The sequence below is a fragment of the Solanum pennellii genome, chromosome 12 (genome assembly GCF_001406875.1).
Source record: "Solanum pennellii chromosome 12, SPENNV200".
NCBI lineage: Eukaryota > Viridiplantae > Streptophyta > Magnoliopsida > Solanales > Solanaceae > Solanum > Solanum pennellii.
In genome coordinates, this window is record NC_028648.1 from 255,259 (window position 1) to 268,888 (window position 13,630).

Below are 13,630 nucleotides of genomic sequence, written 5' to 3' on the forward strand. Positions count from 1 at the left end.
CATCTTTGTGACGGTGCAACGGGTATTGCTTTTGTTGAAGGCACAATATAATGAACACTTGGTAAGAGATCAAACTTCATTAATTATGTATGAATTTAATTGAGAGAATAAAAAGAAAAAAATATGTATTATTGAATAACCTATCGCATGAGGCTTAACTTCATTTATTGTCTACAAACATTATTTTCATTAAATTATATACATATCATCTATAAGTTAAATTTATTGTCCATCTACTAATTACCAGGGTAACAAATGGTATTATTAATTTATAAAATGAGTCAAATCATATATTGAACGTGAATATTAAAAATGAGTGGTCGAATTTTTTTCATAAAAAAAAAAAAAAAAACTCAAATGTTGATAACAAGCACACACTATAATCACAAGGCCTCTCATTTTGCGTAACTATAATTGTGGATGGCCATATAAATCTCAAGGAAAATAAAATTTGAGAAATATTCAAACATTTGTATGGTTCTAGTGTTGTGGTATTCTATTTTAAGGCCTAATTTTCCGTCATCCTCTTATATAAATAGAACGTCTTGAAATTCATTTAATCACAATATATCTTTTGCAACATATATATTTTTTAATAAAGTATGTACATCTTTATAATCTTATTTTTTTCTATCTATCCATTTGCATTCTTTATATGTTCTTATTCAAAATTTCATCCATTTTTTTTTAATTTTATGTTTTACAGGATGATGATGGTTACAAAATCTGTTCAACTTGTTGTTTTACTTGTTTGCTGTTTGACCATCATCACAATTCAATGTGCAAATGCAACACAAAACCCAAATTTATTTAATGTCGAACCAACAATAGTTCATAGTGCTGTGTCAAAGGGAGCAGGTTAATTAATATTTTCACTAAATATGTAAAATTATATAATTTTAAATTAAAAAAATTAAAATTAACATTATTTATTTGGCAGTGTGCTTGGATGGATCACCTCCAGCATACTATTTTGAACCAGGATTTGGAGATGGAGCTGAAAATTGGATTGTTCATCTATCCGTAAGTCGTTGTGAAATTTTAAAAAAAAAAAGTTTATTTGAATGACTTTTGTTTGACCATTAATATATAGTATATTTAAGTTATTTCTGACTTTTTATGAGTAATTTAAGATTTTTATTATTTTTTTGATTCTAAAGAATGAAAAAGTTTCATGAATAAACGCATACTAATATTATTTCAAAAATTTATTAAATAACTTTGTTCATAGGGAGGAGCATGGTGTATAAATGTCACAGATTGCCAGAAACGTGCCGAAGGCTCAAGTGGTTCATCAAAACGAATGGGTCCACTACAATTTCAAGGAATTCACAGTAAGAATAATACCCAAAATCCAGGTACGATTTCATTTTATGATATGAAATACGAGATGAAAATCAATATTTGAATAGTTTCATTTTTAAATCACATGATAAAATTTTAAATTCTCTAAAAAAAATGATTTGGAAAGTCAATATCATTATTTCACTTTTTTTAAATACAAAAATTATCTCACTAATTTATATTTTGTAAAAAACAAAATACTACCATTTTTATCTATCAGCTATTTATTTGAACAAAATTTATTTACTTGATATTACTACTCTTATATATCAACCTTTAAACCATATCTGATATACCATTACTATTTCCAATCAAAATTACTGATTAATTCAAATTAAAGCCTACATTATTTATTATAACCAACCAAAAAATAGTATACTACAACTCATGTTCAATTATGTTTTTATCAAATTAAAATTTGACTTTAAAATGTTAAACTTTTTTGAAGAATAATTTTTGTTATGAATTTTTGCTTATAAAGTTTTATGTTTATTAAGCAGAAATACAATTTGAAAACCTAAATTTCATGTCCAAATAAAATTTTAATTTTATTTTATATGATTTTATCTCACATAATCAAATTATCGTTGTTGAATTATCATGTGTCCTATATATACATATGATTATAATCTTATGTAAAATATGCAGATTTTTATAATTGGAACAAAGTACTTGTTGCATACTGCGATGGTGGATCGTTCATTGGAGATTCTGAATACATTGATCCAAGTAATAATAGAGTATGTTCTATTTCTAAATTTCAAAGTTAAAATGTGTTTTTTAATTTGATTTGAGTTTGTATCTATATCCTGTAAATTTAAATATGCACCAGTGAACACTTAAATGTATGAAAATTTAAACAAGTAAGCACACACACACATCTTACTTGAATTTGACATTCTACACGTATTATGTCATATAGAACGTGCGTGTCTTTATCTGAATGACATATTTATGTATTATATACCTCAAAAATAATTATATTTGTTGAAAATGGATTATCATTCCCTACATGTTTTTTCTTTTTTGTTTAGACTAAAGATCTTCAGTTTAGAGGGCAAAAGATTTTTTACACAGTACTTGAGGAGCTGCTAGAAAAAGGATTAAAGAATGCCAAAAATGTAAGTAAATTATTAAATTTTTTTTCAGCTCTTGTTCTATACAAATAAATAAATATTTATTTATAAAATTAATTTTAATATTTTATTTTTATAGGCAATCCTAGCTGGCAGTTCTGCAGGAGGATATCCAGCAATATTATATTGTGATTATTTCCGTGATTCATTGCCAATTAATTCTAGAGTGAAGTGTTTAGTTGATTCTGGCTACTTTGTTCATTTGTAAGGCTTCGTTTACGTTATTATTAAAAAAAATATGAAATTAATTATTATTTATTTCAGACTTTAAATATCTCTACATATATTATATATTTTTTTTTTCTCATAACAGCAAGAATCCTGTGCTCGAAAGATTCTGGACATGGAGATTTTCAGGAGTTGCCGCTTTACAAGTATACGTAGTTTATATGACTTTATTTTTTTTATATTCCTCGAAATTAAGGTAATTGTTTTCTAAAAATGAAAAAAAAAAACTCTTTATGTATGTTGTAGGGAGCTGCCAAAACGTTACCAAAATCATGCACTTCAAAAATGAAAGCAGAATTGGTACAAATTATTCAATGATACGATTTTATCTAGTCATTTAAAATTATAAAATTAATATTATTACTAATTTTTCCAATTTTGGTGTAGTGCCTCTACGCAGAAAACATCCAACAATATACTAAGACACCATTTTTTCTTTACATGTCAGCATTTGATAACATCGAGGTTGGTATAATATTAGTAACATTTATTATTTAATTAAATTGATGTCTTCTCAATATTATTATTAATCAACATTTATAATACTTTTGCAGACACAATATACTTTAGGAGACGAGAAATACAAAGCCGTTGATGAGGGGTTAGGCCCAGAAAGTATGAATGCATCCCTACGAGGTTAGTACAAATACTTGATTTAATGACAATTAACTAATACTGATAAAAAATTTTATCAAAATCTTAATCAAATATAGATAAAATGATGATTCATTTTAAAAAAAGGTGAATAATTTTTTTTTGTTAGGTACATAACTTGAGTTATAGTTCTAATGTTTTTGAATAATTTGTTGTAAAATTCAGAAATGAGGTCTGTTTTCTTAAACGCAATACCCAAAAGAGATAACCCGAAACACAGAGGAGCTTTTATAGACGCAGTGCATCATCATACTAGCCTTTTTCGTAGGTGGTCTCTTGAAGTGGCCCTTGAAATCGATAATGTGGTAAGATATTATTTATTTTTATTTATAATATATTGTTTATGTTTAAAAAAAAATGATGTTTGCTAACTATATATTGTTTTTGTTTTGTGCAGTTGGCCCCAATAGCATTTGCTGATTGGTATTTTGATCGGAAATACTATTATTTGGTAGATGAAAAACATACCATGCCAATCAAAAATACGATCAAAAACACAACTTATTATCATGACTAGACTAATCTTCATTTATTCCAAGAAAAGTATTTGATTGTTAGACAATCAAATTCTCTATTGTATCATGTAAAAGATTTTCCCTATGTATCAAATCCGGTGACAAAGAGGTCCCTTTGACAAAATTAATAAAAATTTCTATTGTGACACTGAATTATTACTTATTTATTTATTTTATTCAGAATTGTTAAAGTCTTTAACATTATTCATATAGAATGACGATTATAAATATACATATTATGTTGTTATTATAAAATTCTTTACTTGTTACAGTGTTACATTATCTAAACTTGAATGCAAACATTCCGTATTATTTGTCTTTTATCGGAAAACAATGAAAATTATGAAAATAATATAATTTATTATTTAACGAAATAAAATTAGATAGATATTACTATAATAATATTTTCAATAGTACACAATTAATACGTGTCATGTTGAATAATATTCTAAGAAATTGTTTCAATGACGTGTGATATTTTTTAATTTAAACAAATCTTCTCTAATTAAATAGAGAATACATGAATCAACAAAATAATTAACATCATCAAGTTATTATTAAAAAAAAGTAATCAAATTATATCAAAGACTAATTCAATTCAATCCAACAACATTTAAACAAAATCAAGTTTATCATAAATAAAAAATAAACAGTTTAGACAATCAAAAGATTGAGTCTCCCTAAACTCAACCCAATAATTCAAAAACATTTAATGCAGAAAACAATTTCTAAAAACTGAATGTCATCATACCATACTCTAAACAATCAAATTGGGGATGCGACACCGAATACTAAACATAAAGATGAAGTCTAATGTATGTGTCTGAAAAGATGGACAAGAAAATCAGAGGAATCCATGGTAGCCTGGAAGATGTGGTTCACCCTAGAATTTGGAATCGAGTGTCTCTTATTTGAGGTTTTGGATATCAGACTTTGAAAGATATCATGTACTCAATAAAGAAAAAATATATGTAATATCAATATATTAATCACAGTATACTGATAGAATCACACAACCGATCAAAATACGGATGTAAGCAGTTCACTCTAATGTTGTAATATAGAACAAATGACATATAATGACAAGTATCAAACTACATAGAATCTTAGTCACATGCCATGAATCAACAATACTTGAATGCATGTCACACATGATCACAAATGCAAATATTAGGTTCTCTTATGGAATCACAATCACATACTTTATGGGGAAAATGGCCAAATATGTTAATGGTAGAGTTGACTGCGGAATGAGATATGAGAATGCGATAAAAGTGTAATAATTTATGAGCATTATACCTAGATGATAAAAACATGCTGATAGAGACTTGATATGATGCAACTTTCATATTGCATATCCCCTCTGTCTAATTTATATTATGTAGTACATTCGAATTGAGTATTGACTGATGATGTTATTGAGTATTGATCGATAATGTTTATCACTATGTATTGTTTATACTAATATTACTTTTGCCATGCCACTAAGTATAGTCTGATTGCACGAATTTAGTGATATTTCATAAATGAAGATAATTATTATCTCCTACAACCTCTACTACTGTTTCCTTATGGAGGGAGCAATGTCTCATTTATTTTATAAAAAAACACAATTGGTTCCCTAGGGGCTAGGAGTATTAGTATGTTAGCATTGTAAAATATCTTTGGAGGTTTAAACTAATTTATAATAATTGCTTACGACTTGTTTATATTTTCGCTAAAGTTATAATCAATTCGAATGTTGAAGACTCTCCCACCTAGATGGTAGAGCTCGATGGGTTGAGTCTTTGAAAGAATTCAATCTTGATCAACTCAAAATATAAAGGCGAATGACTACTTAGCATTATTTGGGCTACGTATTGGGTCCTTATTACAAATACAAGAGGCCCAGCCCATAAACTTCTTACGGCCCTCCTCCCTCTAAAAACCCTAACTCCCTTTCTTCTTTATTCCATTTCTTCCTCTATTCCCAAAAACTTAGACAGAAGGCGCCGAAATGGGTCGTGTGATCAGAGCACAACGTAAGGGAGCAGGCTCCGTCTTCAAATCTCACACTCATCACCGCAAGGGACCTGCAAGGTTCCGTTCACTTGATTTCGGTGAACGTAATGGTTATCTCAAAGGTGTTGTTACAGAAATTATTCATGATCCAGGTAGGGGTGCACCATTGGCAAGGATGACATTCCGTCATCCTTTCCGTTACAAGCATCAGAAGGAGTTGTTCGTTGCTGCAGAAGGGATGTATACTGGTCAGTTTATTTACTGTGGGAAAAAAGCTAATCTAATGGTTGGTAATGTGCTTGCACTCAGATCTATCCCTGAAGGAGCTGTTGTTTGTAATGTTGAGCATAAAGTTGGTGACCGTGGTGTTTTTGCTAGATGCTCTGGTGATTATGCTATTGTTATCAGTCATAACCCTGATAACGGAACAACTAGGTAGGTTTTTACCTCTTTATCGTTTTCTAGTCATCGATTAACCTAAATTTTATTTGCATTTGGTTATTGGATACTTAGAAAAGGAATTTCACTATTGGATGTATAATTTTAGAATTGACTTAGTATTTGAATGAATTGATTTTAACACCTAGAATTCAAGCGTAGTTGATTTGATAATTGCTCCGGTATATGTGATAGCTTAGGATAATCGTAAGTTTGCTTGGAAAGCTTTAATATGCTTGTCCTTTTAATTAGCTTGACTTGTAAAGTTTGCTCAATTTCAAGCAACTGTGCACTGTACTTTATCTGTTTTTTTTTGTGTGAATTACAATTGGAACTTTGTGCATTTGCATTTGATGAAGCATAGTTACTGTTAATTTAGCATCCATGAAGCATACCTGTTTAGTGTTATGGGATAGTTTTGGTGTCGTGATGATTATATGTAGGAAATTCAGGTTAATGGCGTTTTTTATGCTTCTTATTTCCATTTGCATAAGAAGAATATATCGTAATCATCTGCTTCATTCGAAGTAGTGAATAAAGTCTGGATATGCTGAAATGCATACCCGTTGATCCAAATTACATTGATTTTAACTTCCTTGACTGTTTGCGTTTCACATGAAACAAAGTAGAAGTATGAGTGTTCGTGTATTAGCAGTCTGTTATGATGTTATATTGTGGTTATCAAGTCTATGGAGTTGATTTTTCAATTTTTTCTTGTATTAGGATTAAGCTTCCATCTGGATCCAAGAAGATTGTGCCTAGTGGATGTCGAGCCATGATTGGTCAGGTTGCTGGTGGAGGAAGAACTGAGAAACCAATGCTTAAAGCTGGTAATGCATACCACAAATACCGTGTTAAGAGGAACTGCTGGCCTAAGGTTCGTGGTGTTGCTATGAATCCTGTGGAGCATCCTCATGGTGGTGGTAACCATCAACATATTGGTCATGCAAGTACTGTGCGTCGTGATGCACCACCTGGGCAAAAGGTTGGTCTTATTGCAGCAAGGAGGACTGGTCGTCTTCGTGGGCAAGCTGCTGCTACAGCTGCCAAAGCTGACAAGGCCTAAGATATTAGTTTTGTGTTACTGTTTTCCTTGTTGTTTTTGGATTTTGAGTATTCAGCTACTGTCATCTTTATACTAAGTTAAGTTTTGTTGGGATATTATTTTAGAAGTTTTGTTAAGGACCCTTGCTTACACAACTTTGCCATTTATAAATGTGTTTAGCTTGGCTCATTCTGTTTTCCTTTTCTTCTGTGTTCAAGTGAAACATAATGACAGCTCAATCTCATTATGTTTCCCTTCAATTTTAAGTTATAGTTTCTCTTATTATATACATACATAGACATCATAATTATGTATTTAGCATAATTTAGATCTCTGTAATTATTCTATTATTTAAGTCTTAGTTATTGTGTAGAGTTTATACATTTGTGCTGTCTTTTGTTGCAAAAAAGGTGAAACATACAACATTTGTTGTTCAACTCAACTTTTGCTCAATTTTAATTGATAGTATTAATGAACTATACGAAAACTACTTTTAAAACCTCTAGAACGTTAACACGTATTAGCCTGATTAGTTTACCTAAAAACTAGGAACATAATAGCCTGATTTCAAATTAGAATTGCGTTAAATGTCCAATATGATCTCAGATAACTCCACTATAATTCAGATCGATCTATGTTTTTTCCTTTAAGATAATATCACCAATTTGTCGTTTTGGATTTCAAAAATATTTTAGTATATATTAAGCAAGAGATTAACTAATATCACGTGATTCATTTTTGACCATATTTCATTGACGAAAGATGTAGTTTTTGTTTTCAAGGTACCTGGAAATAGGAATTGTAGTTGGCTATGAATATAAAATTTGGAGTTGTTTTTCGATTTTTTATTTATTTAGTAATATGGAACTCACTTTTACATGTATTATTTGGAGCTAGCTGGACCATATGGTTTCTGAAGTTGTACCCTCCATTCAGGTCTTAGCAAACATACTATCTCTTGAATCTCTTCGAAATGCATTTTCTGAGTATGGTGAAGTGCTCAATGGTATGTTTTACTTGTACCTTTCATATATACATCTCACTGGTGAAGAGATCATGTATGTTATGCTTTTGCGGCAAAAGTGTTGAATATAGAAAAGCCCTAAGCATTACTAGTGTTTTCACTCTCAAACCAGACCATATACGCCTCTATTTTATTTAAAACTAGAGAAACTGAACATGGCTTCTCCAAAGTGGCCAACAAATCATCAAGGACGAGAAATAATTGTTTATAGTTTTAACAAATAATATCAAACGACAACTTGAAAAATAAACATTTTTCTATACTAAAATTTCAGAAAATTGAAACTACATAACATGAGTATAATTACTCGATCAATTCTATTGTCTGGTTAAGTAATTAAAAAGAAGGCTAACCATCTGTTTCCACATAATGAAACTACAGCTTCGTTTCTGAAGTAACTCGTTAAAACCAAGCAGACGCAGAGACTAGATTCCGCTCCTTCCACCCCAACAGCATAGCTCCGTCTTTCTCCACCAGTGTATAATGCTCCGAGTATCGCTTCATGAGGTCCTTAATCACTGAATTCACATAAGAGCTCAAAGGATATTGCTGAAAACCTGCCATCATGAACCTGGATTTCCACTTCCCCAATAGCTCGTGACGTTCTACTCTTTCCTTGCCCTCACATGCTACGACATTCACTATATCCCTAGCCAAACAGTGCTGCTCCACATTGATCCGCTCCTTCATGTCCCTTTGTAGGGTCACATCTATGGACTCAAACATTGCATGGTAGTAATCTAGAGCTTCTACAAACCTAGGGAGAAATGGAGCTGTGTTCGTGTTTGATTCTTGCTCCACCAAAGTCACTATCTTGGGGCTAAGTGACTTTATCATCCTAATGAGACCATCTCTAGGGTTATTCACGTCAACGCTCTCATCAGGGGTGTGGTGAAGTTGCAAAGGAAAGTTTACAGCCAGAGCCTCACCAGGCCTTACATCAAGCATATCCCAAGTGATTTCCGGAGCAAAAACTGGCACTGCATGAAACTCAACAGCAATGTTGAATTCCTCAGAAATTGCTGATAGCCGTCTGGCAACTGCAGCCAATCCATCTCCCCGAGCGTACTGTGAAACTGGATCATCAATTCCTGTAATACGTACGTAGGGGGCACCACCGGGTCGTGCTGCAAGAGCTTGTAAGAGAGTCATCCATTGGGTCCCCTGTGCCATTTGGAAGTCTATAATGTGGATGCGATCTTCATTTCTGCATGCTTCTACTATGGCACCATTTGCAGCCATGTAGCCGAACTTTAGGTAAGGACATATTTCATAGAGGATATACATGTAGGAGAACAAGTCCTTACCAGCCGGCTCCTTACACTTTAAACTCCTGTATATGGTGGTTCCAGATAACTCCTTTCTTGCTACGAGGCCTTCTACAATGTAAGCACCAAGACGCTGGATGGGATCTCCAGTAACGGACACAACACTCCTCGCCTTAGCAACCAGTATTTCAAAATCATCTAGCTTGTTTTCAGCAAGAGCTCTGGCGCATGCTATAAGCAGCTGCTTCAGATTGCTAGACGGAACACCCTGCAAGGGCAAGTCCTCCATTACATTGTCTCGCTTATCACTTTGAATTCCATTAAGGATTGAAACTACTGATTGTTGATGACGCACAACTTGGGCTTCCTTGTTCCACGCTTTATACCTCTGACCTGATGTTTGTGCCCCCATATTTTCACCAATATAAGGGCTGGATTTCATTGCCTCTTCGTCTGGCCCCATTAAAGCAGACTCCAACTGCAGCAGAGTATGTTTCATGTTCCGACTGTAAGGAGCTTCTGGAAGATGATCTTCCGAGGGGCTTGGTCGATGGAAATATTGGTTATAATCCAGTGAGGAACCACTTGAAGAACTAGCACCTGAAAGATTCTCTGTACAGCTGGGCTGCTCCTGGTAATCACTTACTGTGTTGAAGGTCTCAGAGTTAAAATAATTCACAAGTGGCGAATTTCCTGACTCAAATTTCGATGTACCAAATGGTCTATTCTCTAGAGGACTAACAGTAGGGTATGAAGAATACGACAAATCACTACCGGTCACACCATAAGCAACCAAATGGTGCGAGTCCATACTATACGGCTGTCATTAGCTGCTCTATGCGCAAACTCTTTCTCACTAGCACTTAATATCTGCTTCATCGAAATCCACCTGCGAAAAATACAGAGATCCAACTCACATCAATTACTCAACCCTCTATCCTAAGACAATCAAGCTTTCTACTTTTGAGTTAATGGATATACAAAAAACAAGGAACAGAACGAAGCTAATTAGTTCTAATCTTACTGCAAATAATTGCCAGATTAGAATCATTTTATGATTTTTAAAGGAAAACCCTGCACCACCGATAGGTAGTTAATTGCCTGTGAAAACATGATGACCATTTCCTCCAAAATTTTAATATCTTAGTTAATTGATTCACTTAATTTTCACCTTGTCGGTGACTTTGACTCCCCTCCCATGCCCTCAATTTTCCTCAAAAATAGTACTAATACTAATGAAAAAGTGCCATTTCCTTTCGGTTTCCATTCTAAACAAGCTTTTCAAATAAAATCTCCTGAATATTCGTAACTCCATTCCCTTTTTCTTACAAAAACCCCTAATTTTTTTCCCAGTAGATTCACCTAATTAACTAAGCTAGTTCACAGATACAATACCAAAAATTGCTATATAAGTCTATTCAATTACAAAAGAAGACCAGAACGCCAAAAAAAAAATAATCTTTTTTTCCATTATAGAAGCAGATTTTTTTTTTTTAAAAAAACTCCCAATTAGACTCCTTCACATATGAAAAAATGAATCACAAAAACCAAATCACCTTTCAATTTCTCGTTTCATCTACTGTTCGAAAACAAAGAAGATATCAAAATCTGAAAAAAAAATACCTGATATAATCTGCAGAAGGAGGAAACTAACTTGTAGATTTATAAATTTGGAGAAAAATGTAGCAGTGAAAGTAGAAATGAGAAATGGAGAAATATATATATATATATATATATGGTATTAAAGTAAAGAGGAGGAGGATGAAGGGAAGGTGGTTATTGTTAGAACAGCAGTGACGACTGAGATTGAAAAGCTGACCAGCAATTTGGTAGAATGTTCCGCCCTCCTTTCAACTTTGTTTGACGCTCGTGCCATATTTATTATACGCGTTCCCCGCTTCTCTCCGTATTATTAGTTTAAATATAATGTGTTTATGTTATTTTGATATATTCATTTTATTTATTAAATTAGCGATTTGCTCAATTCCTATAGTAATTGTCTCACTATTAATAATTATCACAAAAATTTACGTCAATCATCACACATTATTCAGTTACTAACATCAATCAATTTCAATTACTATAATATCAATCATCACCGTAATCAATATTACTAGCCCTTAGGACTAACCATCACCACCACCACAACTACAGAAGATCTCCTCCCTCCCTAACAACCATCAATGTTAGATGTTTTCTTTTTTAAAAAAAGATTAAAACATAATTTAATTTTATTAAATTTACATTTTTTTACATATTATTTAAGTTAAATTATTTATTAATTATTATATTATATGTAAGAGTAGATAAACCATGTAAATTCAATATTGAAAAGCAGACAATTTTAATTATTCCGTGTTCAAATTTAGAAACAATATCTTAATCATTCAGATATGCATTTAAGTTCAGGCATCTTAATTTTAATAGAAACAAACAAGGCCTACACCTAACCTTAGGGGTAATATGTTACTCTTGCTTTAGAGCAAAACTTAGCTCAGAAGCTTATAAAAAAACGTATATCTCATGGGCAATAATTTACACTATTTCACTAGACTTAACTTATGAAATAGCCTATAACTCTTGTCTTATAAGCTAAACGTAGTCCAGGAGCTTCGAAAATAGTGTATGCCTCGTGACCAACAATTTACACTATTTCATTTGGTCTTAACTTATGAGGTACACTATAACTCTTGCCTTAATGGCAAAACTTAGCTCAAGAGCTTTAAAAAATAACTTACACCTCATTGACAATAAGTTACACTAATTCACCAAGTCTATCGAAAATATGGCTGAAAAGCTTTACAAAGATTAATTTATGCCTCATAGACAATACGTTACACTATGAGATTGTACTCAAATTAATGAACATGAGAAGATGTAATGAAGTGGTTATCACTCGAGCTGCTCCAAATACCTTAGTTTCGTATTGGCTACAAGTCTACAAATATTAAGCACTCAAATTAGTCATAGAAAATCAAGCTATTGCGACATTATTAAGAAATTACTTATTGATCGATGTGTATAATTAAATGAGGAGACATATATTATATGATTTCATTTATCTATATAATGAACAATATAAATATGCATATATAACTTTTCATAATATGAGTCGAAAATATCTAATATCATGTACTTAGATGATCGATCAAAGAAAATAATAATTTGAATATCTAAATAAAAAATGTATATATATTACAAAAGTGTATCCTTTAATATGACCTAAATTGTCATTTACGATAGAGCATGTACAAGGAAACACTTAAATTTATATAAAGTCGAACAAGTAGACGCACATCCTATATGACAATTCACGTGAGATGTCATGTACAATATATGTTTTTATTTGTTTAAGTACTTTATACAAAAATTAAGTATTTACTTATGTATATCTAAAATTAAACGATATAAGGATATATATAATGCCAAATAAAACTTTATGACAAATATACTTAATTTATCGATAACTTTATGTCGAGTCAAATACTAATTCTGTTGATATAAAATAAGAGGGTGGGAGTAACACTTTTGATAAAATATTAATGGAGAGAGAAATGGTGAAGTGAATGGGGGCTTTCCAAGAATGGACAGACAAATATTGTTTGTTTATCTCCTGAACAAACAGAAAAGTCATATAAAGACAACCAAAGGAGGAATCTCTTAGTCATAAAAGTTATCATCCAAACAGAAAAGTTTGTTTTTTAACCCAAACTTCAATGCTAATAGTTAACCACTCCTCTCTTGAAATCAAACCAAAAATAGTAGTGCTTTCTTTTATTGATGATATTGCAAGAAGAATATTTTGTAGCATGGAGGAGAATAAGAGGTATTGTGTAACTGGAGGGACAGGCTTCATTGGCTCATGGCTCATTAAATCACTTCTTCAAATGGGCTACAAAGTCCATGCTGCTGTGCGCCATCCTGGTTCATTCTTTTATCCCTTCCTTCTTTCTAAACTAATACACCCCCCCCCCCCC

General features: G+C 31.9%; 4 protein-coding genes across 4 annotated transcripts in view; 3 read left to right on the top strand and 1 right to left on the bottom strand.

Annotated features, from left to right (window-relative positions):
* Positions 1–550: 550 nt before the first annotated feature.
* Positions 551–4,030, top strand: LOC107005797 (pectin acetylesterase 7-like). Its single transcript, XM_015204451.2, has 13 exons — positions 551–600; positions 707–858; positions 941–1,023; positions 1,232–1,358; positions 1,993–2,084; positions 2,379–2,465; positions 2,560–2,684; positions 2,794–2,854; positions 2,955–3,008; positions 3,096–3,173; positions 3,263–3,344; positions 3,528–3,667; positions 3,760–4,030. Exons 2-13 carry the CDS (start codon positions 708–710, stop codon positions 3,877–3,879), a joined length of 1,200 nt encoding a protein of 399 aa, XP_015059937.1. The 5' UTR covers positions 551–600; position 707; the 3' UTR covers positions 3,880–4,030.
* A 1,752-nt stretch (positions 4,031–5,782) lies between these two features.
* On the top strand, positions 5,783–7,560 carry LOC107007351 (60S ribosomal protein L8-like). The gene is made up of 2 exons (XM_015205941.2): positions 5,783–6,313; positions 7,040–7,560. Exons 1-2 carry the CDS (start codon positions 5,874–5,876, stop codon positions 7,380–7,382), a joined length of 783 nt encoding a protein of 260 aa, XP_015061427.1. The 5' UTR covers positions 5,783–5,873; the 3' UTR covers positions 7,383–7,560.
* A 1,014-nt stretch (positions 7,561–8,574) lies between these two features.
* LOC107005296 (scarecrow-like protein 21) lies at positions 8,575–11,498 on the bottom strand. Its single transcript, XM_015203850.2, has 2 exons — positions 11,277–11,498; positions 8,575–10,542 (listed from the first exon to the last, which is right to left on the bottom strand). Exon 2 carries the CDS (start codon positions 10,462–10,464, stop codon positions 8,788–8,790), a length of 1,677 nt encoding a protein of 558 aa, XP_015059336.1. The 5' UTR covers positions 10,465–10,542; positions 11,277–11,498; the 3' UTR covers positions 8,575–8,787.
* A 1,819-nt stretch (positions 11,499–13,317) lies between these two features.
* Positions 13,318–13,630, top strand: part of LOC107006674 (putative anthocyanidin reductase) — a 3,109-nt gene continuing 2,796 nt past the window's right edge. The window contains exon 1 of the mRNA XM_015205189.2: positions 13,318–13,577. Within this exon, the coding sequence (XP_015060675.2) occupies positions 13,370–13,577 (208 nt within the window). The 5' untranslated portion in view covers positions 13,318–13,369. The remainder of the gene's footprint in view (positions 13,578–13,630) is intronic.

What these genes read in the sequence shown, in the direction of transcription:
- LOC107005797 (XM_015204451.2), top strand. Translation starts at nt 708, where the DNA reads ATGATGATGGTTACAAAATCTGTTCAACTTGTTGTTTTACTTGTTTGC. An exon ending in TCTGGCTACTTTGTTCATTT is followed by an intron (nt 2,685 to 2,793) that starts GTAAGGCTTCGT and finishes TTCTCATAACAG; the next exon opens with CAAGAATCCTGTGCTCGAAA. An exon ending in CAGCATTTGATAACATCGAG is followed by an intron (nt 3,174 to 3,262) that starts GTTGGTATAATA and finishes ATACTTTTGCAG; the next exon opens with ACACAATATACTTTAGGAGA.
- LOC107007351 (XM_015205941.2), top strand. Translation starts at nt 5,874, where the DNA reads ATGGGTCGTGTGATCAGAGCACAACGTAAGGGAGCAGGCTCCGTCTTC. An exon ending in CCTGATAACGGAACAACTAG is followed by an intron (nt 6,314 to 7,039) that starts GTAGGTTTTTAC and finishes TTCTTGTATTAG; the next exon opens with GATTAAGCTTCCATCTGGAT.
- LOC107005296 (XM_015203850.2), bottom strand. Translation starts at nt 10,464, where the DNA reads ATGGACTCGCACCATTTGGTTGCTTATGGTGTGACCGGTAGTGATTTG.